Source organism: Ammodytes marinus (genome assembly GCF_949987685.1).
Source record: "Ammodytes marinus genome assembly, chromosome: 24".
Taxonomy (NCBI): Eukaryota; Metazoa; Chordata; class Actinopteri; order Uranoscopiformes; family Ammodytidae; genus Ammodytes; species Ammodytes marinus.
In genome coordinates, this window is record NC_137228.1 from 10327302 (window position 1) to 10355281 (window position 27980).

A 27980-nucleotide genomic window follows, 5' to 3' on the forward strand; every position below is an offset into this window, starting at 1 on the left:
GTGAAGAGAGAGAACACCTGGAGAACCGTTTTTATTTGTCGGTGCAAAGGGGGTAGCTGAAAAATGGACGAGAGAGAGAGAGAGAGAGAGAGAGAGCATGAGTTTTAATGGCTTTGAGTAGGCAGGAAAGTAAAACAATAAAAAGTGTGTGTTCTGTTTTTCTCTGGTGTAGTAATATTCAAAGGTGCATATGCTTTCTTTTGACCTTTTTTTAAATTCTGACTGCATGTGTGGTGCCTTCACTTATCACCTACACCCTACGCACTGTCCATAAGCTAATGGAACAGCACATTGGCTCCCTTAACACAAACACACACACACACACACACAAGTGCGGTGCCCTGGCGTGGAGAATGACTCAATAAGTGAGAGTGAGTCTCAGGATGATGCTGTGAGGCGCAGGTCGATGGCGATAGAGGGATGGAAAAAGAGAGAGAGAGAGGTGGTCGCAGGGAGAGATATAAGAGGAGAATGAGACATGTGTGGGAGACATTGAGTTAATATATAAGACAGAGACAGAGAGAGAGTGGAAAGGGAAAATGTGAGAAAATGAGACAGTGGTAGAAAGAGGTTGTTTCTCAGAAGACGGATAACTGAGTTTCTTTATTATAGCAAAGTGACTTTTCTCCACTTTTCTTTCTGTATTGTGTTGATGTCCACACACACACACACACACACACACACACACACACACACACACACACACACACACACACACACACACACACACACACACACACACACACACACACACACACACACACAGTTCTTCTGGGCCATTTGGACTCTATTTTCTTTCTGCCTTCTCTATCTCAGTGCCGGTGCTAATGCATTTTAGATGGGCCTTCTTACATGGCAGCCATTGTTGTTGTGATAATGCATGATAGATGCAGAAACAGAGAGAGTTATAATGTGGCAGAGATTCATGATGCCGTTTGTAAATAAAATATAAATATAAAAAATAGCTTTTTTTACCCCCACTCAAGAATTCTGTCTTTACTTTGCCCACTCATTGTATCACGCCCCTCGGCACTTTGCCCTGTCTTCGCCGATTCCTCTCGCGCTTTCTCATAATTACTTACTCGGCTAGGCTTTTTATCACTTTTCAAATAGTGTCATCGGGGCTGCTCACCGTGCCAAATTGAGCGTCTGAGAGAAAAATTACTTCCCGATTAGCTGATCTCAAATCTGTTATGACACCTCCTAATAAACCGTGTGCGTGTGAAGGTCATTTAGCAGTCGCCACGTTAAATTGAGCTTATTGACCAGTTTCAAGTTAAGAGCTGTAGCACTGTGGAGGCTACTGAGGTAAAACACATATGTGAGAAGTAAACGGAAAATACAGTTTTTTCAATCAGATACAACGATATGACATGAATTAAATCAATCTACTAGGGAAGTGTGTCCTATAACCATTGTTACTTGTTCCCAGGGTTGCCAGATTGGGTAGTTTGGGCTACTTTTTAATGTACGGTAATTGTACACACAATAAAGTGTGGAGAAATACCTTCATGACATGCAGTTGAACTGGTAGTACTTTATACTAATTCAAATGTGGGTGATTTTTCCTTCTATTTGGAAGCATAGTTTACACAGCTTTGTGACATTTTCTGCTGTAAGGGGGTAGGGGGGGGGGTTCTTTTTTCAATATACTGAAACATCACGTCAGTTGCTTCCTTCCTAGCCGCTGTAGACACACTCACAGAATTCAGCCTGCAGCAGCCTTTTTTCCAATGCGAGGTAACACAGCAAGCTTGTAATCCTTGACTTATCAGCACTGATAAGAAGCATCCTCTTGGGTATTAACTGCTATCTTCACATTTAACGCCGGGTTAGCTTGTGATTACTCAAGAGACCTCTCCTCCGTACTCCTATACAAATCTGTTGTGGTTTGGCCCAATGAGGAAGCAGTGTCTCCTGGATACCCAATTCACTTTTGACCTTTACAGGCTGTGACATAAAGGGCATGTCACTAGTTGCTGGCTAAAGACATTATATACATTCATTGAGTCATCATTCCCTTCTATTATTGCGGTGATGAGTGCGCATACTACTATACAACTCCCATTTAAGCTCACAACCTTACACAAATCCCCTGCAGTTAATTAGCATCAATAAGACACACACAAATGGCACTGTTTATTTGATATTGGCTCATTCATTTATACTTATATCATGGTCCTGCTCCACTCATTCCAGGTTTCAACCAGAGTGCCTGCTTAAGGCTGCTTTATGTAGAGGGAACCTCAGGTGGCTCAGATGTGCTGATGGTGGGAGATACCATCTAATAATAGCTCATGGGTGATATATGTACAGTATGTATATGAGCGTGTTTGTAAGTTAATGTGTTTATGTATGATATACGTATATGTTGGAAATGGTGGATTCTGTGAGAGATATTATGCTGCTGGGCCCGGCCCGGGGGGTGGGGGAGACGCCCTACCAACTGAGCTAAGGGCGCCCCCATATACCCCAGCTTTAAGTCATCTCGTTATCTTTAAGCAATACCAACCATTTGTGTCTTATTGCTTTAAAAGCTGCCAGTGCCTTCTGCAGCAAAATGCTTCTACTGATCGTTTAGTAATAAACCTGATGCATTATGGGGAATTTTAAGATTGAACTAACAGTATATTTTATTTTAACACAGTGCGTACAGTTAAATTGAAGTTGTGTGTGTATCTGTGTTTCAAGACAGGGAAAGTGCCCATTGAGAATCTGTTCTCAGACCTGTGTGATGGACGACGCCTGCTGGAGCTTCTGGAGGGGCTGGCAGGACGTGAGCTGGTATGAACACACTCACACACATGCACGCACGTACACACACACACACACACACACACACACACACAGCATATACTGTAGGTGTTCATGTAATTTTCAGCACCTTGGACAGCGACAGTGATGCAGAACATTATACACTTGGTCACATACTCTGACAGCTGCTACTTACCAGAAATGCTAAGTAGTAGCAGTATTCATTGTTTGCCATTCTCCCTGTATTTATTATAATATTGAACCCACTTTAAAGCTGTTTTTAAAGGATGGAATTGAGGTTTAAAATTACAACATATCCATAAACTAATCTATTGAAAAGAACCCATTTGGATTCTACTGTAAGAACATATGCGGAAACATCTAGAAAAAAAAAAGATTGAACAAACGAAGATTAATACTGTACACAGTCACTCTTTTGCCCGGCACCAGTTGCTGTGCTGATCATACAGTCGTAAACACCACAGCAGAAAACAGTTTATCCAGCTTGTTAATTGCGCTCCCAATTAAAGTGACGGTGCCACGATTGCCATTTGGGGTTCGTCCACTTGGCTGATTCTGCGATTTGTGACCGTGCAAAGAAAAAAACACTTCACATCACATCAACGCCTTCTGTACCGTATCCCACACTCCTTCAACACAGCATTCATCTCAGTGTAAACCCCTAGTCTTATCACATTCCTGACCTTATTGCTGAAATGATCGTTTTCAAGTAAATTAAACTTGCGTGGGGGAAGAAAATGCCAAATGCCAAGATTAAAAAAGAAAAAAGTGCAAAAACATACACGTGTGTACACTGGCACGGCCCACAGTCTTAATCAAACTTTTACTCCCATCTTGCCGCCATCTCTCTTCCCCTCTAAACTTAATTTCCCCCTCTCCCTTTCTTCTATCCCTGTACTTCTGTTTCATGGAGACATTATCATCTTTGTCCTTTGTGTGTGATACACTCTCCCTATTGTAATGGCACACACACAAAAACACACACTTTTATTGTAATGTGGCCGTTTGTGTGGGCCCATGTGCGTGTCTGTGTGTGTGTGTGCATGTCTGTATGTGTGTGTGTGTATCTGTGTGTGTGTGTAGGTGAGGTTGGAGAGAGGATTCACACGCGTTCACTCGCTCAACAATGTCAACCGTGCTCTGCAGCTCTTGCAGAAGAACAATGTGAGTACACACACACACACTTCTCTTTCTCCTGGTTTGATAACGCGTGAGAGTTAAATATAATACGGATTCATTAATATACATTGAATAAATCAGTGGCGGCACTCAACAAACGGTGCTTGAATGAAACTGCTTTCTCTATCACTCTGATGCAATACAACTAGCTAATATCCTCATCTCTTTCAGAATGTCTTAACTTAGAACTGAGGTATCTCTCCTTTTTACAGAGTGTTTTTGTAATGTAAAATGGGTTATTTACTTAGTGTTCCATTACAAGTGAAGATTTTGAATTGAAAGTGTTACTTAACTAAAAGTTCATAAGTATTTACTGCGCAGATGCTCCCTTCACAATGTTATATTGACACGGCACTTGGCTTTGACTGAGTGGATCTTTGAGTTGAGTCTTTTGAGCAGGGGGATTTTTCAAAATCATGTTGTAAGCCAATGATACGCTCTTTGGCTTTAGAACTAACACTGTGTGCTAATAGTGATGACAGCAGTGAGTGAGCGAGCCAGTTAGCCGACCGTGCTAAAGTTTGCAGCCTTCTTCTGAGCCGACAAACACACACTGTTTAATTTGTAACTTCCATTTTTTTTGCTCTGGTTCTTGCTTTCAAAAAAAAATAAAAAACTACATTTGTAAGCCAAGTATTGTAAGTAAGACAGTTGGGAAGGGGGTTTGTTTCCAGGGGTTACGTGCCAACAAAGACAGTGAGTGGAGTGAGGTGTTTTTGAGAATAAACCCCATAATGAGATCTGTCCTTGTGTCCGTCCTCCCTCCCAGGTGGAATTGGTGAATATCGGAGCGGCGGACATCGTTGATGGGAATCACAAACTGATTCTTGGGCTCATCTGGAGCATCATTATCCACTGGCAGGTGTGTGTGTGTGTGTGTGTGTGTGTGTGTGTGTGTGTGTGTGTTTCGTAGGCAATAACATTTTATTTTTTTTGTATTCTAGAAAAGGCCTCCAATGTTAAATGTTGTTATTATTGAAAAAAAAAAATTCAATTGCAGCATATCTTTACCTTGACCTTGCCTTGCTGTGTATTGACTCACCCAAAGCCCTGATTAAACTGAGCATTTACATCTCCCTGAACTCTAAATTGTACATATTTGTCAACTTGACCGTCATAACACTATATTCAGTACAGCCTTTTTAAAGGGCGACGAAATGAGTGAAAACAGCCAACAGTAAGTTGAAGTACTGCTCTGGCAATGTATCACTTTAACACTATAGCTGAAATTGCCCCTTCTTCGTGATGCACAAATTGCATCAGCTGCTCATAGCGGGGCTCATGTACATCGCTCCTTTGTGCTGCTCACGGCTGAAATAATCAATTTCGGAACTCACACTGCGTCCTTCTGAATCTTTTTTATTTTATTTTTATGTTTGATGCGATGTTTGAAATGTCTACCAAAATGTCTTCCTGTATTGTGGCTGTGAAGGTGAAGGCAGCAGTCACATTGCAGGGAACCGGAAAAGGCAAAAATGACGATAGAAGAAGCAGTAAGAAAAATTGTGAAAAAGTTTCCCTGTGAGGCAGAAATACACATGGATATGGCTTTAAAACATCATTTAAAGCCTTAATTGTGTCTCAATTCTACACGATGTACTGAGTATGTACATTACTTTAAAACTAATTGCCTGCAGTAAGGTATTCATTTAATACATACAAAATCACAAACAAAGTATTAGCCACTATATTATTTAGTCATCAGTCTTACATTTAATTTATTTTATTTCTCCACCATGTGCAATATTCCATCCCTTTGGATATATGTCCCAGTTTTTTAATTGAAGGTGGACTAGGTTTCAACTATACATCAAACATCCTCATTATCCGTCTCATAGCTGCATGCCTTCCTAAGCAGACTGTACAAGTATCTGTCGATTTCTCGAGTAATCCCAGGTGGGAGATACACTTTTGTGTGAGGATTCTTTAGATAATGAATTCCCAGAAAGTTTTTAGTATTGGATAGAATGATGTGCGAGTGGTTTGCATGCTCATATCCCATTTAACCGATGCTGTAAATGTTGTATTTTTCATCGATTTTATTAGATTTTTTTCAGTTTTTTCATTATTTTTTTCTGAAAATGTGAGCAAGCACAGGTATCTGACATCCTAACTTTTAGAGAAAAATAACTACATCCACCAGCTGCATTAATGGGAGTGCAAAAACAGTACAGGGGCTGCTCTGAAGTTTCCTTTAATGTTCTTTTTGTCTTTTTTTCTTTGCCCCCTCCCCCCCAGCCTCTCGTTGCCTTTCATCTTTCTGCAAATTCATGGACAATATTATGCCTCCACTGTTGGCTACACCCCCCATGCTCTATTTAAAGTTCAAAATCTATCTTATGATGCTTTGAAAAGGCAACGTCATGTGTAGTCAGTAGGTTTAGGAGCTTACGTGACAATATGTTGTAATTGTATTTCATTCCCCCATTGAGTTAAATGGATGCTAATGTCTCAATCACGCTAGTTTTGGCATTGACTTAATGGCGCGATTAATGGAAAAACACGATTCTATAATGAGGCGTTTGTGTGTGTGTGTGTCTGTTTATGTGTGTGGATATGCCTGTCAACGCCCCGCTACGCCCTAGAGGTTATCGTTTCATTGTGTGTGTGTGTGCACGTATGCCAGTCTGTAAGTACTCCTCTGTGTGTGTGTGTGTGTGTGTGTGTGTGTGTGTGTGTGTGTGTGTGTGTGTGTGTGTGTGTGTGTGGATCTCCGTCAGTGTGTGTGTGTGTGTGTGTGTGTGTGTGTGTGTGTGTGTGTGTGTGGTGGGTGGGTGGGTGGGTGTGTGTGTATTCAGCAGTCTTTGTCAAAGCGCCCCTCCAATTAAAGTGGAAATGCATGCAGTGACCTACTCCCAAATTAGTCCCCTTTTTTTTTACCCGGCAAGCCACATTCTACGAGGAATCGCTAACAAACCTGTGTGTGTGTGTGTGTGTGTGTGTGTGTGTGTGTGTGTGTGTGTGTGTGTGCATTTATGCGTGTGAAAGTCCCCTTACTGGGAACTCACTTTATTACACAAATTACACCGAACTCTATTAATAGGTTTAGTTGAACGTTGTGAGTGTGTGTGTCTGTGTGTGTGTGTGTGTGTGTGTGTGTGTGTGTGTGTGTGTGTGTGTGTGTGTGTGTGTGTGTGTGTGTGTGTGTGTGTGTGTGTGTGTGTGTGTGTGTGTGTGTGTGTGTGTGTGTGTAATAGCACAAATAAAGTTTTTTCTTTTTTCTTATTACTTTACATTTGTGTGTGTGTGTGTAGGTGTGTGAGTGTGTGTGTTGGCGGGGGTGACAGATAGGACAGATTTGTTTGTGTGTCTGTGTGGGGCTGACCACATTAGGTTTTTTGGGGCCGTTTTGGTGACGGGGGTTTGAGGCTCAAAACTTGATTTCTCTTTTTTTTCATCCCGTCTTCAACTCCTCTGTCCAGCCCCTGCTCAGATAGCCCTGCTAAAACTCATCGAGCCGCGCCTCGCTGCTTGAATGTGTGTGTGTGTGTGCGCGTGTGTGTGTGAACGTGCAGGAAAGCTTGGAGAGCGAGGAAGAGGAGGACAGTTATGCGTTATTAGAAAGTAAGGGCACAGAGTTGGAGGGGAGGGAGAAAGAGAAAGGGAGAGAACTAACTGTGTGTTTTTAATGTACGTGAGGGTGACTATGTGACGGATAGACACAGGTGAGGGGTAAGATATGCATAAGCACTATCTCTCTCTTCCCCTGGAGCCCTGAACAAGTGCTCCAAAACTGTCACTCAAAACTGCCAAAACTCCAGCCTGCGAGGGTGCATCCACATCCACACACAGGCCCGTGCATGGAAAATGTGTGTACACAAGTGTCCTTTTGACTCAGTGTGTGCTGCCAGGTCGAGGTACCTGAGCTATTGAGTGTGTGTGTGTGTGTGTGTGTGTGTGTGTGTGTGTGTGTGTGTGTGTGTGTGTGTGTGTGTGTGTGTGTGTGTGTGTGTGTGTGTGAGAATATGCAAAGTAACCATTGCCAAGCCACGTCAAAACCTTAGCAAGAAAAGCAGTAGACTCTTTATGGTAATGTTACATCGCCACGCAGCCTATTAGCATAGATTTAAATATCTGTTGTTCTGTCCATCAAGGCAAGTGTTGTGTTTATGTATAGGTGTGAGTTCATGAGCCAGAGAGAGAGAGGGAGAGAGAGGTTATGATTGTGTTTGATTGGAACTGCTAGCTGTAGCCAACTGTGAACGTTGCACAATAGACTACTAGCACCGTTTTGCAAGAGTGTACGTCTCCTGAAACAAAAATCTGCCTCACCTCTATGCATGTGTGAATATATACTATGTTTGATCCACTAACTATACTTTGTATTTGTTTTTTGTTTTCTGTGTGCAGGTAAAGGATGTGATGAAGGATGTGATGGCGGGCCTACAGCAGACCAACAGTGAGAAGATTCTGCTGAGTTGGGTTCGTCAGAACACACGCCAGTATCCTCAGGTGAGGGCCTTCACTTCTCACTCAGTCTTACTTATCCTCAGTCCACAGGCTGCCACACTGAACCCACTGTTATAGCAGCTCTCTCTTCTAAAGCAGTGTTTCCATCATAAATAATTGCCTGTGAATGTGAAGCAGGTATACGTCTGTCTCCATTTGAAGGCAATAGCTTCAAGTCTAATGAGTACAATGTAAGATATATGTATATGATATTTCCACCCTTCATCTCTTATTTAGTGACACATAATGTTTTTGCCCCCTGCCAAAGACCTTATGGCTTTTTTTTCTTCTCATTTGTCTCTCTGTGTGCCTAGATATCTCAAACCCACCATGAATAGATGTTCATGAAATTTGGTGGACAGATTAGATAGGCTTTGGGCCAAAGAATAATGGATTAGGTTTTGGTGGAGATCCAGATCTGGGGTTTAGTGCCGTCAGATGATTATCATTTATGGCTCTATGTATAAAACTAATTAAAGACAGAGAGACTTGAGTCTTTGTGCTAATAATGTGTTTTCAGAGTGAAAAAATTAAATGAAGTCAACTTAAAATGTAGTGGTAGGGACGATGGCTTTGTCGAGGTTTAAACAGTCTTTCTTTAAGCTTGGATTCTCCTCTAATGTGCTGAAGCCTCCAAGCTGAAATGCTAAGAGCGCTCATTGCACAGCACATACCACATTTTGGATAACATAAAGTATTTAATATTTTCTTTCACCAAATTCACATAAAATCATTCAAATTTGTATATAATCTATTATAATTTACTTGGCCGAGGTGTTAGCATATAACAAGCTACTTGCATCTGTTCATTTTTGAACACCTGGAAGCCAGATGTCACTGCAGCAGCACCAGTAACTCTTATTAAAAAGATACAAAGGGTAATTATTTAATTACGTTATTTTCTAATTATAAATTATTAATTATAAATAAAGTGACTACCTAATTGAATGTGAATGAATGTGCGAAAAAGGGTAAATTGTTACAAACTATATTAATAGGCATTAGGTCCTTAGGCTAACATTTTTGTCTGTCTTAACTAAAGCAATTACAGTGGAATCATTAACAGATAGTGTTACTTGCCAGAAGAAATAAATGAAAATAAAAAACAATAAAAGCCATGATGTGTATATTTAAGAACTTTTACAAGGATTCTCATTTTAAAACTAGTTGTTAAAAAGTCACTTTTCAACCACCTTAATTAGCTAACATTAGCTGCCTACAGCTAATGAGACTCATTAGCTGCAGTGCTCATGTCTACTGTTATAGAAAAAGAAGAGCCTGCCTCTGGTTATTTCTTCATTGAATAGAAGATGTATTGTTTCAGAAATGACTACACATTTGAAGGGTGAATCAATTTGCCAGTGTAGCTCGACAGGTATAGCGATAGTAACTAAGTTGGAGTGAGGAAAAGTGAAGAGTCAGTGGATTCCTCAGAAGGATTACTTTCTGCGCTCCATGCAGCTTAGTATTACATTTAAAACCCATTTTCAGCCACAGTCGTCTGTCACTGCGTGTATTAAAAGCTCAGACAGGCCAATTTGAGAGAGAAAAGATGTCCTTAATCTATTATATAGCTATGGAAATGGAAAAGCCAGAAGTGGGGCGGCGGCGTTTCAACAGTGGGTGTCATTCGGCATTCACGGGTTGGCTCCTTTAATAACCATTATCTCTGTCCTCAGGTCAATGTGGTTAACTTCTCCAGCAGCTGGAATGATGGATTGGCCTTCAATGCCCTCCTCCACAGCCACAGGTACTGTAAAACTGTGTGTGTGTGTGTGTGTGTGTGTGTGTGTGTGTGTGTGTGTGTGTGTGTGTGTGTGTATGTGTGTGTGTTTGTGTGTGTGTACGCAGAGAGCAATAGAAGAGACAATGAAGACAAAGGGGAAGAAAGAGGATAGAATGTTAAAGGATTACATAGGGTATAGTATGGTATTTATGTGGCAGTATATAGCCTTATCCACACTTTCCATTAAATAGATATACTTAGATATGGAATATTAGCCCATTACAAAAGGGACAGATTAAGTCAGGTAGTGTCAGTGTTCAAGCCAGCTGTGTGGATGTCGAAAAAGCTGCATATTATAGCTGGCGAGCTGAGCTGTCAGTAATGTGTTGATCCAACTTTTTTAGTTTTGTCATTGCCATGTTCTTACTATGATTAACATTTCACACAAGTCATGTGTCTGTTCACAGTACCTTCCAGCAATTCAATTAACTTTTACAGTCTAGTATACTCCACTGGGGGTTGTAACATGTTGGCATATCTTTAATTGAAACTGCTGGTTGCCGTTTCTTTAGCTATCCCATGGTTCATTGTCTCTCACCGCTGCATAGAAATTATGTGAGATAAAAGTTACCACATAGTTAAGTATGTCCCATGCATACATCACATGGTATTGTTAGACACTTTGGAGACTATGTACATACAGCTAAGAATCAGTATCAGTGCACAGCAGATAAATACATGGTTGCTGACCGTAAGTAGTTCCGAAAAATAAAACCTGACTGTATCAGCTGAAGTGAGTTAATTACAGTGTATTTCATGTTTGAGGAAACTAATATGTGTAGGCTATAAAATACAAACAATAAGCTTTTTTATTGCTACAATGTCAGACATTTTACTTTAGAGAATGCCCCTGGTCTGCTATTACAGAACTGAAAAATGTGCAATGTTAAAGCAAGAACTTGACCCCTATATTTTTATATACTGTATTAAAACATGCATACAGTAGGTGCATGATCCCTGTGGATTTGTCTTTTGCCTGGGCAGACCTGAGCTGTTTGACTGGAGCTCAGTGGAGAAGAAGACATCTGCCATCGACAGGCTGGAACATGCCTTTAACTCGGCACAACAACACCTGGGGATAGATAGACTGCTGGACGCTGAGGGTAACTGACACACACACATGCACACACTCACACACACACACACACACACACAGGCACACACTTCGGTAATTGCAGAGAAGAATATTTGAGGTGATTTACCGCTCTCATAGTATTTTACACCTTCCAATCATGCGCCTTAATTGGCGCAGTTGAACATGATTTGTCATGCTGGGATGAGGTGTTGCCACAGTGATAACTGTGGAGGAAGGACTTGATCCATGATGCACAAAACTGACGGCAAAAAAAAGTTTCACAGTGGACCAGATAAGTCCTTTGGATTTTGTGCAAAGTTACACCAGCAGAAGTGTGTGTGCGCCCCAAATTTGTTGTTGACATTCGTGGCATCTATCACTGACAGGCTGGATGCTGACCTAGGAGCAGTTTACAGACTCTTAATCAAAACTGTCAGGCAGGGACAAAGCAAGTAAAGCTGTCCTGGGTCAAAGTTTATTACAACACTGTTGTGTTGTTGGTGGTGGGCAGCCCTCTGTGATAAATGGAGGCGGCATTTTTTGCCAACATAGCCCGGGATTTACCACACTTATCAGAAAAACTGCCAGCAGCGATATTGCCTCCATGAAAATAGCGAGAGAGATCGATAGAGAGTTGGGCGTTGGTGAAGTGATCGCTCAAGTAAGTGAAAGCGCCACAGTCCTGCGTTAAGTTTGTATAGACACATTTTCCAAATTTATTATGTGATTTATTTATTTATTTTTAAATCATAAAAGCTTTTTTTATTTGATTGTAAATAGTTAAACTATTTTTTTTTCAAAGTTTATAAATACGCAAGAATAGTGTTGGTTATACAGTGTTTTAAAATCAAAATCAGTAGCAAAAATTATAATTATTACAGTTTTTTTCAATCGCTAAACCCCAGTGGGCACAACTGGAGCGACATGTGCAAAACTCTAACAAAACTATGCACAGCAGCAGGATCAAACTGTAGCTCATTTTTCATTGCTTAAACACAAATTTCAAAACTCTACACACTTATCTCATGGCTTAACCACAGTCCGCACAACACTGTGGATTTCCAGCCCTCTGTTCAAATGCTAACACACCGCTGTCACAACTGTAAACCACACATTAAAAACAGAATGGATTTAATCCTAGTGCATTTCAAACACTGCGGATTGCAATTTCAACTGAAACACTAAGGAGGTGTATTGTTTTAGACTTGTTAGTGAACCTACTGTGTATACAGTATATAGGGAATGCTGGAAATGTTATCAATGAAATATAAAATAAAAAGATGTATCTATTGAGTCAAACTTCTGATTTTCATTTATTTTGGTTTACGTAAAAAACTGGTATTTTATAAAATAAACAACTGAATTCTAGGTATGGCTATTTAATATACGATAACACTCCCATTGTGAGTAGCATGAACAGGCTTTGAGCAGCACGATGGGGAGCGTTCTAATCCCTCGCAGCTTGCTTAAGCCTTGGAATGACGCATCACACAAGATGAATTTGCATTGATCTTGCAATAAACAATCACTAGTAGTTAGGGGAGCAAGTGGGGTGAACGTGTATCATTATTATGCCGTGCAGCAGTGCTCAAAACACCATTAACCCCCCCCCCCCCACATGGGCCTTTTGAACATTTCCCCGTGTTATGAAAGGAGTTTCATTTGTCTTTGTACAGAGTTGTTGAGGCTTATATCTCAGTGAATAAGGGCTATGATGAGGATTTGGGAAGCTGGGCACTTGTTTTATGTTTTTTCTTTTGAAACGGCATATTGTCTAAGATGTAGGCAGCAGTTGCTAGGCATCAAACCACCATGGATACTTTGGTGTAATTGTGGACTTCTACCTTGTGTTCCCTTTGTTTGTTTCTTTCCTTATGTCGGTGTTTCTTCTTTCAGTTTAATCACTTGTTAGCAGCAATATCTAGAACTGGGATTATCACCAAAGCTGAAAAATAAACCTGTTAGTTTTTATGATAGTTCGAACAATATTGTAGTAATGAATACATTTGTGTTGAAAATATCACACACACAGGCAAAAAAAACAAGCACGCACAAAGACACGTGCACACGCGCACACACACACACACACACACACACACACACACACACACACACACACACACACACACACACACACACACACACACACACCTTCCACAGATTCCAAACAAGCTCAAGTTCAGAAGATTAACTTCTCTTTGTACTTTGAGGAATCGATCTCGTGCAGGTTCAAAGACCAATGACTCCATATTGAATGTACATTTCATTAGTAATCTTTTTCTTTTCTCACTGTTTATCCAGTCCTCTTTTATTTGCCTGGCATTTATTCACTTTGGCAGCAGGGAATTAAAGGTGACATCCAGCTGCAGTGTTGCTGCTCGGGCCTTCCAACTTTGATCTTTTGGAAGACAATGTTTTTAATGTAGTCTTTGAACACATCAGGCATCAAACTGGAAATAAGATATGTTTGCTGCTACCAAGCTACGGCGCCAAAGTTTCATCCGACCTGATGGCGTGGCTCGCAGCAACTTGAAGAAGTCATGTTGAGTGGAATGATGTGGTTTGTTATTTTGCACTAGGATGTTCATTCTCTGCCAGAAGTTAAATATCACTGTTGAAACCAAATATCTCCTAGGGAATCATTTCAGAAGCTATTCTAATCCAAACTAATGACATTTTCACAGTGTATGTTTACAGAGGAAGATGTAATCACAGCAAGGCATGAGCACTAACACACACACACACACACACACACACACACACACACACACACACACACACACACACACACACACACACACACACACACACACACACACACACACACACACACACACACACGCAGAGGCAAGATTGATATCTATGAAGCAACATGCAAGGAAAATAGTGCAAACACACATATAAATGCATATCTAAATAAAAGTACAGACATTACACCTAGGTGACATGCTTATTTGTGTAAGGATATTAATGGTAAAATATTTGTGAAAGCCAAAGCAAATCTAAGAGCTACTGAAGTAAAAAAATTTTGTAAGCACACACACACACACACACACACACACACACACACACACACACACACACACACACACACACACACACACACACACACACACACACACACACACATATTGACAGACACCTGCAGAGCCTCATACGTATGCACACACATGTAGCCCCGGTGAAATGATTAAAATGGAAATCATGGGATGGGATAAACAAGTGGACTGAACAAGTGAGGGGAAGTGTACACACTCCAGACACACACTTGGAAAACACACTTGCAGATGGCGGCATTATTTATGGAGCTGTTTGTCTTCCGCAGACAAACAATAACATCCTCCGACTTCCCTGCGATGCTGATAAATCAATGTTCCACCGCATAAAATATGGCTCTAACTATATATATATCACACACACACACACACACACACACACACACACACACACACACACACGCGCGCAGTGAAGCACACGTCTGGCTTAGCTTACAGTCACACTCATTTCTCCTACTTTGTGTGTGGCAACTTTTCTCTCTGTCTTCTGTTTCCATTGTCATCTCTCTTCCTCCTTTCTCATGTTCTTTACTCTTACACTCCACACACACACAACCATCCTTTCATTAGCATGACATTTCTTTCTCTCTTGTTTTTTTCATCCCCCCTTCTCTTCTGCCTTGGGTCACCTTTCTGTCCCTCTAGTCCCTCTCTGTCTGCATCTCAGCCTCTTCTGTTGTTCATTTATCTGCCGTGTCTCATCCCTTGTGTGATCTGTCCGTGTTAGTTTTGCCCCCCCCACCCCCCGGGTTGACTGGCCGTCCCACAGGCTTCTTGGGCCAGCCCCCTCCTGAAATCTCCTCTCCATTTTCTATCTCTCCTCCACCTGTTGTAAAGGTTTGCTCAGACTTCATTTAGCCGTTCAGATCCAGGGCACACAGGCTAACTGAAGCACACACTGATGCTTTGGGGAATAAAAAAAGCAGCTTTAACAGAGGGTCCTACAGTTATTTGTGCGCATAAAAGAAAAATTACTCAATTGTGTACTGTATTGTGCAGCTGAAATCCAGCTCACTGCATCACACTGCGCAGGCTCCTGGATGCTTTATAAGCGGCCACAACTTACTTGGATTTATTTGAAAGCTTAGTTGATTTCTTTTATTGAAGCCAACCTTAACCAAGTGTTCATTATATATGTTTGGAACTTTTAAATGTATCTGAAACAGTCTAATTTCCCGCTCTGATGATCATAAAATGACATGTAACAGCAAACAAGGCCATCAAGAATGCTATTCTTATACAGTTTTTCTTAACGTCTTCGTCATGGGTACGCTCATCCAATAACTACAGCTGGGGTAGTAAAACAATAGCACTTTTTTTTTCCAAAAGGGGTGCAAGAATGAACACAAACTGATAGGTCCCTCGAAGCACATTTTAATGTAGTAACAGTAATAGTAGTAATGTCCCCCTCTGCTCTCTAGATGTGGCGGTGCCTCACCCGGACAAGAAGAGTGTCATCATGTACGTGACATCACTCTTCCAGGTGTTACCCCAAGTGGTTTCCATGGAAGCCATCCAGGAGGTGGAGACACTGCCCCGGGGGACCGCCTCCAGCGTCGCCCGGGTGACCACAGAGGAGCACTACCAGATCCAGACACAGCAGCGCTTCTCCCAGCAGGTTAGGCATACACGCGCACATACACTTACACACACACACACACACACACTTACACACACACACACACACACACACACACACACACACACACACACACACACACACACACACACACACACACACACACACACACACACACACACATAGCCTTTGCTTGGCATGCATTGTGTCGTCGCTCAGCTATGTACACTCACTTGGCCTTTGGAGCTACTTTTTCACATTAACATTTCATTGCTTTGTTGTTGAGGCAGTGTCCATACTAAATGATAATCCTCAAGTAGACTTTATAGTGTTATAGAGTATTACAGCCAGTACAGCTGAACGACTTCAGTTGTTTGTTCACAGCGTATAAGTTCTGCTCCACAACAGGATAATCTAACTAAGGCTTTTCACTGCCATCCTGCCAACCTGTTACGTTATCAAGATTACTAAGTGAGCTTGTGAAATTCCCCGCAGGTGCTCTTTCTGTTGTAGCATATGAGTGAAACTGATGGAAATGAAAGAGGGTGATCCCTTGCACTCAAATGTCCCCCTCCGTGGCTGTCTTAAATAAGTGCTGCACCAAGAACACAGTGAATCAAAGGAATCACACAGAGACTTGAGAGCACATTTAATGGTGACTTATTTATTGTTTTTCTGTTACTCACTTAATCTCTTCAAGACGTTAAAATAAATAGATTAGTGGGGATTTCTCTGTCCCTGTAGTTCTGCAAAAAATAATATTTATTAAGTAAGTAAGTTTTTTTTGATGACAAATTGGATAATGAGCATATTTACCTCTCAGTGTTACCACAAACTGAGAGCAGGTATCCTGGAGGAAGCAGCAGTGAGCAGATTATCCCCAGCACTTTACTCACAAGACATGATTAAGAGGAGGAACAGCGGAAATATGTGTTTTGAACATTACAATTATATCAGCAGACATTTTGCCACAGAGCTGAAAAAGTGGAACAACCTCTCATCTTTTCCCGCTCCTGTAATATTGTGTTCAGTTTCAGATCAAGGAGCCTTATCGTTGTGAGGGTGTACTTAAAAATAAAATGTACGTCTGCTTGAAGCCGTTAGAATGTAACAAAAGTATTAAAGCTATGCCAGGCTGTGACAGAACCCCCGATGCCAGTGAAAATAATCAAACGTTTTCACACTGGCTAACCCAACTGTGAAACTAACAGTTAGATTTTTGGGATATAGTCAAAATTTGTTTCAACATGTATAATGCTTATGGTTTGCGCTCCCTGTATAAGTAGACCAAAAAGAGCAGTGTTTTTTTCTGGAATGTCCCAAATGAGAATTGGAAGTAATTCAAAATGAGTTGCACTTTTAATTCCCAAAACCCTAAGTTTGAAATGAAACTTCCATTCAGCATCTATGTGATCACGCTCCATCTGTCCATTCATCCACTCATCCATCCAGTATTGTGGTCTCAGGTTAAAGTCTCAGTGGCAGCAGGGCAAGCAGATGTTCTTTTCCTCGCTGACTTGCCCCCTTGCTTTTTCTGCTGGCTTCCCCAAGCTCCCCCCAAGGCATGCTGGGAGATGTAGTCACCCGTTTGCTTTCAGAATTACCACCTGATATATATATATATGAGTGTCTGTATGAAAATCCCCCCCAAAAACTCAACCAAATCTCAAGTCACAAATGAGATCTACAGGCGCTTGACCTTTAGAGCTGGGTTAAGCCGAGGTCAGTGTTAAGCTATTGAGGCCTAATCGCAGCGGGATGGAGTGAGCTTCCTGGAAGTTAATGGCTGCTTTAATATTATTATCTCACTCTAGTTTAATGGCCACCATCAAGCCCTCCCCTCATCAGCTTTCTGTCTGAGAGCGTAGATAAACTGCAGGCCTCTTTCCTACTGGGAATCAGACAGACAGGAGAGAGAGAGAGAAAAAAAGAGAAGTGGAGAATAATGGCAAGGGATTTGGAAAGAAAGGTGTGATATGTATAAAGATGTAGAGAGAGATGAAGAGGTGTAGAGGGATTGTGGTGGGGGGGGCAGACAAATAGGGAGCGTCAAGAACAAGTCAGATGGCAATAAAATGAGAGGAAAAGACGGGAGGGAGGAAAGAGAGAGTTACTGACAGCGGCTATTATCTGCCTCTCTCTCATCTGTCATCATCAAAGTGGGGCTGTCAGCACCTCCTTTGCATCCACACCCGTACTACTACTACCACCTGGGACTCGGGAAGAGGAAGAGAGATTCTATCAACCTTTTCATGAACAAAAAAAAAGAAAAACTACAGAAAACATCTAAAGTTTCAGAACATTGTGTAAAACTAGACAAAGTTACCTTTTTTTAATCCCATTATCAGAGGTGACCTGGTGCACTAAGAAAAATCCTGTCTGGGGCTTGTCATGTGATGGAATTGTTGACTTGGATTTTTAGCATTGCAATACAGTGGCTCACCTGGCCGTCAACAGAGAGACAGTTGGAAACGTTGAGCAAGTAGCATACATCAGTCAATAAATGCTCAGCTCTTTGGAAATGTACCCGAAGGGAAATCCATGTGATTGTATTGTAGGCAATAGTGTTCTTCCTAATCAGTACAGTTGGGAGAAGGTCTTTCTTCCTGTTTGAACATGACAATTAAGATTGTACATGTCTGTTGTTCGTTGAGTCATAAACTGCCTAATATGGTATTCATGCCATTGCTTCCATCTTTGATAAACCATGTTATGTGCTAGTACGCATGAAGAAAGACGTTCTGAAAGTCACACAATGCATCATGTAATACACTCAATCTCGTGGATTACCATTGGAACCATGTACAATAGCTGTAACATCTAACTGTGAACCACATCCAAAAAGGCTTCATCTAAAACCATGTGTTTGCCATACACTTAATGCCTCAATAATGGATGGTTTTCAATAAGCTCATTAAGATCATTTTAGTATTTCATCATGCATGTAAAACATTTGGGAAGAATTCACATACAGAAGTCGCATATATGAATAATGTAATACACATAGCAGTGAGAGAGTGGTTTAGTGTGCAACTCACCTACACTTACTGTATGTACTTAACCACCTCCAACTTAAAAATATTGTTACCATCCTCATTTTATATTGTAACTAGCTATTCGCCAAAATACATTCATGAGTAAAAAGAGCAAAACATGGCAACACGCGTGGATGAGATTGACACAAATGTGCTGGTTTCTAAAGTCTAAAAGAAAAAGATGGTACAACTTTTAAACTCTGAATATGTGTTTTTAGCAAGTGCAAGCACAACATATGTGTCCTCTTAAGAAAAAGAGAAACAGAAAAGTACTTCACTCATTCTAAAGTTCAAAGTTTTCTGATTCGCCAAGCTAAATATGAAGAATGAACAAGCTGATGGATCAGTGGTCTCCTTGTAAACCCTTAATGAGCTGCAATGAAACTCAAAATCTGTCTGCTGATTGCCAGCTAGTAAATGACAGATGACGGTAAACTGCTGATGAATACAGTTTTGCAGAGTTATACTGCTCGTTTGAAATAAGTGCGGCTAAGTGAGTAGCAGGTTGGATCTGTGGACACTGGAATGTTGAAAAGGAGCTGCTCACAATAACAACAGCATTTGCTAATGTGTCTGTCTTTGCTGTCTGCATAACACACATGTCTTCTCTCTCTCTGTGAGTCTGCCTCGTCTCTCTCTGTCTCTGTTTCTCTCTCTCTGTCTCTCTCTCTCTCTCTCTCTCTCTCTCTCTCTCATGTCTGCATTATCTGTTGCTGGGTTTCCATCCAAGGCTTTCTTTTTGAAGTACCCAAATTAAAATCCAAACCATAATGATAACCACTCAGATGTTTCTTATCCATAACAAAAACATAATTAGCCATTGTGTAAAGTAAAAAGTACATTTTGGCTACTTGTTATGTAACTTGAGTATTTTCAATTGTATGTTACTTCATACTTCAATCTAATTAAATACTAATTAAATACTAATCTCCCTCTTATCAATTTGATTTCATCTGTTATTTAATCACTCAAATCTTTTCTACTTAAGATAAGTACAATACTTTTGCCTGACTTCAATGCAAATCGGTTATTTTCAAATTATTTGGTAAAATCAAATGTGTCCAGCTTCAGACACTTATTTTCTGTAATATTTTTGATTTCCAAATTAAATATAAAGACAGGTAAAAATGTCCTTTAAAAATTGTGCAGTTTTGGTGGCGTTTAAAGTAATTAAAAGTAACTCTGCCTTGACAAATTACAACCGTAAAACGCTATTTACAACATGAATGCATCAGTAATAATAAAACCCTAACACATTCTGCACTCTATTGATGCTTCTATATTGACCAACGTTTATGAAAGTTATTGCTTTTTAATCAAAATGTGCATTTATAAGAGGAAGAATGTTATTTCCTCTCCAAAAGTCTGTTTAACTTAAAGAAACATTTTCTTATTTATTTACTTAATAAAATTAATCCACCATAATCTTCCTGAACTGTGTTTGATGCCTGTTACCGTTTAGTTTGCGTCATTCATCTTCTGAGATTTCATTATATTTTCTGAAATGCAAGTATGTCACGACTTGCCCAACATTACATTTTGAGGAAATTCCACTTCTATTGTAAATGTGTTTTTTGACACCGGTGAAATAAATGCACCTAATATGTTTTTTACACATATTTTTCTACTCATGCTTCTTGGAAAGTTCACCTAAAATTAGCTTGACATTTTGGATGGAAACAGGGCTTATGTGTGATTATTCATGTTTCTTTTTTCTCCTCTTTTTCTGCCTTTCTTTCCTCTCCTCTCCCCTCCTCTTCTCAATCTGACATCATCACTCGCTCCCTGTTTGGCTTTTTTTGGCTCTATGTTTTGCATTCTTTCTACTTCTCTCTTTTGGCCGTCTCTTGCCTCAATCTCTTCCTCTCTCTCCGTTCTCTTTTCTACTCTATCCCTCCATCTCTCTCTCTCTCAGATCACAGTGAGTGTGGCTCAGGGGCGAGTGCGAAGTCCCTCCCCTCAGCCTCACTATAAAAGCTATGCCTACACCCAGGCTGCTTATGTCAAGTCGCCCGAGCAAAAGAGGAGGCGTTTTACTGATCAGGTCTGTCTCTCTGCAATGCTAACACGCCAAAAACAACCTCCACCTGTTGCATGTTTTGGCTGCACACTTGTTGTTATTCTGTCAGTCTGCCTTTGTTTGTCTGTGTCATTGGGAGAGGAAAAAAATGTCCACCAAAACAAGTCTAGTACAATTTATCTCTAAGTCTTCCATGATTATTTCTGATGGTATTGATCTTGTTTTAAAAATGATCTACCCTTGTACTTGTGAAAAGTAAAAGCACATTTGAAAAGTTGAATTACACTCAGAATTTTAAGACTGAATATGAAACGATGGGACTTGCTTAGTAGGACATTTTTTTACATTCACGTTGTGTTTTAATTGAATTCATGGTTTTTGAAATGTATTATATTTTGCTATTGAGATGCATACATTGTTTATGTGTGGGTATGAAAGATGGTATACAAATAACATCAGAACTGATACTAACTATGCTTCTTTATTTATCAGTAAAAAGTAGGCCTACCAGCGGCCACTTTTTTAGCCGATGGAGCTAATCAACATTGTTTTGCTTTTTTTGCAAGGGTTAGCTGAGAAGATCCAAATCCTTCTCATGAAGCTACAATGAGGAATCAATTGTCTTAACTTAGCATTTTAGACTAGGGTAGGCACCTAAGGTGGGGAAAACCGCTAGCTGCATCGCTAGTTCAAGAATACACCCACCAGCCTTTCTCATGTGTCAACAAACCTGTGTCAACAAGTGTCAACAGATAGCTGCTAGTCATGCAGAAAATAACTCAAATGTTGCTCTCTGCCATCACACTGTCTCTACAAACAAACACAAACAATTGCCAAGTTTGTTCAATTTGTCACCTACAGCGCCCCCTGAAGCACAGAAACATAGTTTACCACGCATCCACCTCTTGTCCATTATGTTCCAACAACATGATGTTTTCAAAATGTTCAGATGCATTTTCAAAGCTGTCACCCTGGGCTGCATATCTAAATATGGCCCATTGAATTTGCTATGGCTCGGGCAGGAATGTATTCACACACTGTGTCAAATATTTAATGTACCAGCGGGGCGCTCGACTTAACTTGGCTGGCAGCTAAAAGGCATGGCGAGGAAAAAGAAAAAAGATAATTTGTCAGATAAGCTTTGTTCAAGCACACCCACTGTTCTATGAAATGCAGGATGTAAAAACAGAACGTAACATAATATAAAAAAAAACTCTCATCGCAACAAAGTTTTCCTCTCAAAGAAATTAAGAACAAAGTTGACATTTTGTGCACAAAGATTTAGTTTCAAATATAGAGCGACATTTTTGAATGTCAGGGATTAAATATCTGGAATTTATTTTTTATATTTGATTCAAAAATACAGCCTGTAAACTCTGCCATTGCAATCTAATTTTCTGAGTCTCTCTACCGAACACATTTGTGATACAAAAGCAGGCACACATAAAGAGAGACTGGCGCTGACTGAGGCTGGACTCTTATCAGCAGACCCGTGGATGGGCCTTGTGTATCTTTCCAAGACCTTATTACCAGAGAGAAGAATAGAGTAATAGGAGGAGCGTTGAGCCCAGATAAAGAAAAGAGGGAAGTTGTTAGTGTCCAGATCAGTAGCGGGCACACACAGAGATACGGGGAGAGAGAAAGAGAGGGAGAGACAAAGGGAGAAAGAGGACAAGTTGTTAAGGTTGGACAAAGGCCAGGACTGCTTGTCGGCACCGCGGTTAATGGCTAACACTAACAGGCCTCTCCTCATCTCTCTTATCTGCTCTCTCCCATCTCATCTTCTTTCATTCGTCTCTCTGCCTTCCTGTCTGTTTCCTTCTTTCATCTCATCCCCCTCTCTATCTCTCCATATCTCCTCTCACCTCCTTCACCACAATCATTCTACATCTCTGCTCCATTATCTCCCATCCAACCATCCATCCACCCCTCCATCTCTTCCCCACTCATAGGTGCTGAGTCCTGGGCATGAGGAGCTGCAGCGGGGCCTCAGTCCTCTGGTTCCAGGCTCCACCAGCCTAGAGAGCTACCAAGCTGCACTGGAAGAGGTATGGATGGCACTACGTTGTTACACATTTAATATGCCACATGTGTGTTTCTAAATCATCTTCTCTTAAAGGTGCACTATGTACGTAACTTTGGGTGTGTCCGAGAAGTGAACATTTTCCAAGATATATTCTCATAAGTGAACAAACAAACTTTCCTCACGGGAAAAATGTCATCCCTGGAACACTGTTTGAAGTTAGAAAGCGTCCTGAAAAGTTACTGTTTCACTGTTGTTGTTATTATTAACAGCAGCAGGGCCCAGAGTTTGGTTTACAAACACATCCTAGTCTTACGTTTGGTTCCTGGTTCCTCAAAATATATTTTTTTTAAATTAATGATGCTAGAATGATTCAATACCGAGAATGTAGAGAAAATATGTTTTGTAAACTAACCACCAAAATATGAACAAATCCCCCTCAGATGAAACGGCATAGTGCACCTTTTAAAGGAAAAACATACAACTTGACTGAACAAATGGTGTCATATTCTTCTGAATTCAAAAGGTGTTGACGTGGCTCCTGTCGGCTGAAGATGGGCTCCAGGGCCAGCCGTCCATCTCCAACAATGTGGAGGAGGTGAAGGAGCAGTTCCACACACATGAGGTGAGAGCCGGAGCAGTCAAAGTCCTACTAAAACATGTGGGCTGCCTGTAATCATTTCAAAATACATTGATAGTGTTAAGTGTCGTGTGAATTTAGAGCCAGTGACTAGTGACTACAAAGATGTTATTTAGCAGGGAAACCAAATTAAGTATACTATAACAAGGTGTTGAATGTAGTTGTGAGATGTGAAATATTTGTGTTAATGTTTCTTGCAGTGGTAACAGAGCAGCAATAATGTAAGAGACGAAAAAAAAACGTCATCAGTATTGCAGACACATCCCAGTCCGAGAGACATAACAAGTTAAAGTAATAGCAGCCAGCAGTCCATAACAAACTACCAAGTCCAATACCTAGGAAAACCGTCTAGTTGGACAAGGAACAAGCCTCCTTTTTTTCATACCACACTGAAGAGCCAGGCTTGAAAAGACTGCCGCAATGAGTGTAAAGTGGCCCATCACCAAAAAAACTATCTGTGCTTTCTGTTTGTAGTAGGCAAACAAACATCTTAAAAAGGCTGAAAATCGAAAAAGAATAAACTTACAGAAAAACATTACATTTTGGGTATTGAGCAAAGTAAATGGCTCCCATAGAATCGTAAGACCAGGCTCGACTAGGTCCATGAGAAAAATCCCAGTGTTTGTTATTCATTTTGAATGGACTTGAATCAGATGTTTAAGTTGTTTGTCCACTTGCAGTGCTGTTACAGTTGATTTTTAAACAGGTGCTCAGCACTTATGCGAAGAAGTGTAGAATTACCTCTGATGGATGTGGACTTACCGGACCACTGGCTCAGTATCGACTTTACGCTCTCTCCAAATGAAATTAACCCCCGATCATTCTGCTGTGTAGGGTCGCTAGAAGGATCATGTAAGAGTTAAATGCTGAGAGATAATAGACTAAGCACTAAGGTGAGCATGTGGAAATGTGTTTTGGAGAGCAAGCTAAAGTGAATAAAGAGGGGGGTCATTCAGAGAGAGAGAGTAGGCACCACTCTTTCTTTTGGAGGAGCGATTAGGCAAAATGAGTGTGAGTAGGTGCATGAAATGTTTTTATTTGTTGCTTTCACCAGGGCTACATGGTAGAGCTAACCACACACCAAGGCAGCGTGGGGAGGGTCCTCCGGGCAGGCGCTGCTCTATTGGGGGAAGGCCACTTGAGTGAGGACGAGGACTCGGAAGTCAGGGAACAGATGAACCTACTGAACTCCAGATGGGAACACCTGAGAGTGGCTAGCATGGAGAGACAGGCCAGGTAGAGACACAAGCCCTGCGTTTCCAAATCGCATACTCTTTCTTTTTTCTATTCTACATACTACATCTGACCATAAAACAATCTAGTTAGGATGCATGTTGTATGTTACACTAAGGACATACTTTTACTTATTTATTTCATCATAACATTGCGGCTTGATCTTGCCGCTTACTTTTATATCTTTCGCATCCCCGGTTGTTTTCATACGGAGGCTCCGTCGATGTGAGTACACTTCTAGTAGACGTCAGAGTATTTTTAAGCATACTAAATAGATCACAAGAATTGGGACATCCTAAATCTTTTTTCTACAATAATAAATAGCAGAAAGTATGGGTATTGGAATGCAGCCAAGCGTTCAAATTGTCAAGTTGCCATGCTGGAGTTAGCATTTAGCACAAAGCACCTCTGTGCCTCAAAAAGCTTAAATTGTTCATTGAATAATTGATGAAGAACAGAACAGCACTATAACAACATAACAGATTTAAACAGACAGAGAAGCCTGTGTATGAAAATTTAGTTGTAACAATAAATAGATCAAATATATAAGAAGTAACACAATGATAAATTAATAATAAGGGTCTATGAATAAATACATTGGTTGACACCAACCAAAATCCAGCCATGGAACTTTGTCCATCATTACTCTTTTTCTGTTGCCAATCTTTTTTCATCTATAATAAAAGCATACAATGCCCCAAAATATAGATGAACAAAAATAATCAATAAAAACTATTTACACCTCCCCACTGCTTTCCATTGTTGTCCTGTGTGTCGTTCCATAAATGTAACTTTTATGAAACAGTTTTCTGCATGTTTACTACTTTAGGAATAAAAAACCAGTTGGCCTTAAAAAAGATACAAGAATTTGGGGAGAGGTGATGAATGTTGAATGCGGGATGTGGACACACACACACACACACACACACACACACACACACACACACACACACACACACACACACACACACACACACACACACACACACACACACACACACACACACACACACACACACACAAACAATCAAAATAAATTAAAACACAGCACGGGCCAAGATGATTTCACAACAGTTTTTCTATTCTGATTTAGCCCTGAGAATAAAGTGAATACATTTCCGTCTTAGAAAAAGAATGAAGGTCCCCACAGTGCAGGCAACACTCATGGATACGAAGAACTGCGGCCTTTCTAATTATGGTGCATCCGATGATAACTGACACTGAGCCAAATTTAATTAACTGTTGGGCTATCTCCTTTGATAATCTTGTTGATTCAAGCTCAAAGCTGTGCAGACATGGCCCTGACTGCCAAAACACTACTCAGTTCTAATGCAGGGCTGAATATATGAACAGGATAGTGGACTTCTACTATTAAAGGGGCACTATGTAACTTTGGCTGTGTTGAGAAGTGAACATGTTCTAAGTATATTCTCATAATTGAATGAAACAAACTTTCCTCACAAGAAAATTGGATCCCTGGAGAACACTGTCTGAAGTTAGAAAGCTACTGTCAATGTTACAGTTTCATCTCGCTGTATACAGCAGCAGAGTCCAAGGGTTTTGTTTACAAACATATTCTAGCCTTTCGTTTTTACGTTTAGCCTTAACGGCATGTGATTGACTGCTCACTCCATGTTCTCTGCCCCTGCCTCTCCCACTCTCAGACTCCACGAGGTTTTGATGGAACTTCAACACCAGCAGTTGCAGCAGCTGACAGACTGGCTGGATGAGACAGAGGCACGCATCAAGAGGATGGGGGCTCAACCCCTGGGGCCAGACCTGGAGGACGTCAAGCACCAAGTGGAAGAACACAAGGTGGGGGCAGCTAATGGTCTAAGCCCTGTGTTTTTTTTTCAGGCTTATCCAGGAAAACATGTCATTACCGAGACCTCGCCCCACTTAGTTCAAGCTTTTAAACTCTGTCAGGCTTTCCGCTTGATACAGTTTACCACAATAACCTAAGGCAGATTTACCATCCAAATTGTGGTTGGTTTTTAGACAGAAGAAGCACAAAAATTAGGTTTCTCAAATGTTGAATCCCTGTCATAACCATCAGTTACCATCATTGCCATGCTGTTTTTTACTTGGGTCCGATATGAGCCATAGACGTTGGGTTGATGGTTTATCAATAACCTTCACCTTGTACGTTTGAAAGCAGCTCCAGTTAGAATACAGAATAGGACAGTAAAGCTGATACTACCTCCCCCTGTTTATTGACTTCATTATTCCCCACGTTTCCCTGCAGATAGGAGACTCATGTAGACGTGTGATAACAAGGAGGCATGGACAGATTAAGAGACAGTGGGTACAGATGTATAAAAGCCGCTACCAGACCCCCCTCCCAAAACTGCAGGTCTTTTCAGTCATAATATGCAGGTTAATCAACGATTAGTGCTGCTGTTGAAAACTGCCACTGCACCTGAGTGTTTTTATCAGGACGGAGATGATGTCTAAATCCTTTTTTGAAGCTCCATGCTGCATAGATCCACACTACAATCAACCAGTCATACCAAACACAATATGCTATCAATCACTCAGAAATCATAGGTTTACACTAGGGGTGTGAACGTTTACAAAAATGCCTAACCGTGTACACGACAAATTTTTTTCGTGTACACGGTTAACCGTGACTTCATTGTCCTCGTGCCCCCGCCGTCTTGTAGGCGCGCGCGCGCACACACACACACATACGCGTTCGTTCGCCTGTAAACACACAATTGACATGAACTACGCTCGTTTACACACCTCTTATAATAGGTCCATGGTACACACACACACACACACACACGTTCGCCGTCATAATCGCGCTTCATTCATTTCCTGATTAATATAGCCTATCGCTTTCTACATGTCCACGTTAAATGCATGTTGAACAGGTGTTATAAAGTTCGGGCTACTTACGAGCGTAGTTCACGTCAACCGGGTAACTTTAATCTTTAGGTTATCTTTCATCCCTCTTCCATGGCTGTGAGTCGAGCCCCAGCACGGCGACTCCCCGTGTGTGTGTGTGCGCCGATACACACACTCACTCACTCACACACACTCGCCGAGGGACAGACAGATTCTCGGCAGACTAGCTTTTATCCTCCCCAATTAGTTTATTAGTGATGTAAAATCAATAAACGCGTGT

At 40.9% G+C, this 27980-nt stretch overlaps 1 protein-coding gene across 1 annotated transcript in view; it reads left to right on the forward strand.

The window, feature by feature from the left end:
• Positions 1–4723: 4723 nt before the first annotated feature.
• LOC307269996 (dystrophin-like) overlaps positions 4724–27980 on the forward strand; it is a gene marked incomplete at its 3' end in the record, with an annotated part of 102422 nt that continues 79165 nt past the window's right edge. The window contains exons 1-10 of the mRNA XM_080053119.1: positions 4724–4816; positions 8305–8406; positions 10083–10153; positions 11174–11292; positions 15742–15938; positions 20850–20978; positions 22907–23002; positions 23504–23602; positions 24672–24853; positions 26515–26665. Of these exons, the coding sequence (XP_079909245.1) occupies positions 8317–8406; positions 10083–10153; positions 11174–11292; positions 15742–15938; positions 20850–20978; positions 22907–23002; positions 23504–23602; positions 24672–24853; positions 26515–26665 (1134 nt within the window). The 5' untranslated portion in view covers positions 4724–4816; positions 8305–8316. The remainder of the gene's footprint in view (positions 4817–8304; positions 8407–10082; positions 10154–11173; positions 11293–15741; positions 15939–20849; positions 20979–22906; positions 23003–23503; positions 23603–24671; positions 24854–26514; positions 26666–27980) is intronic.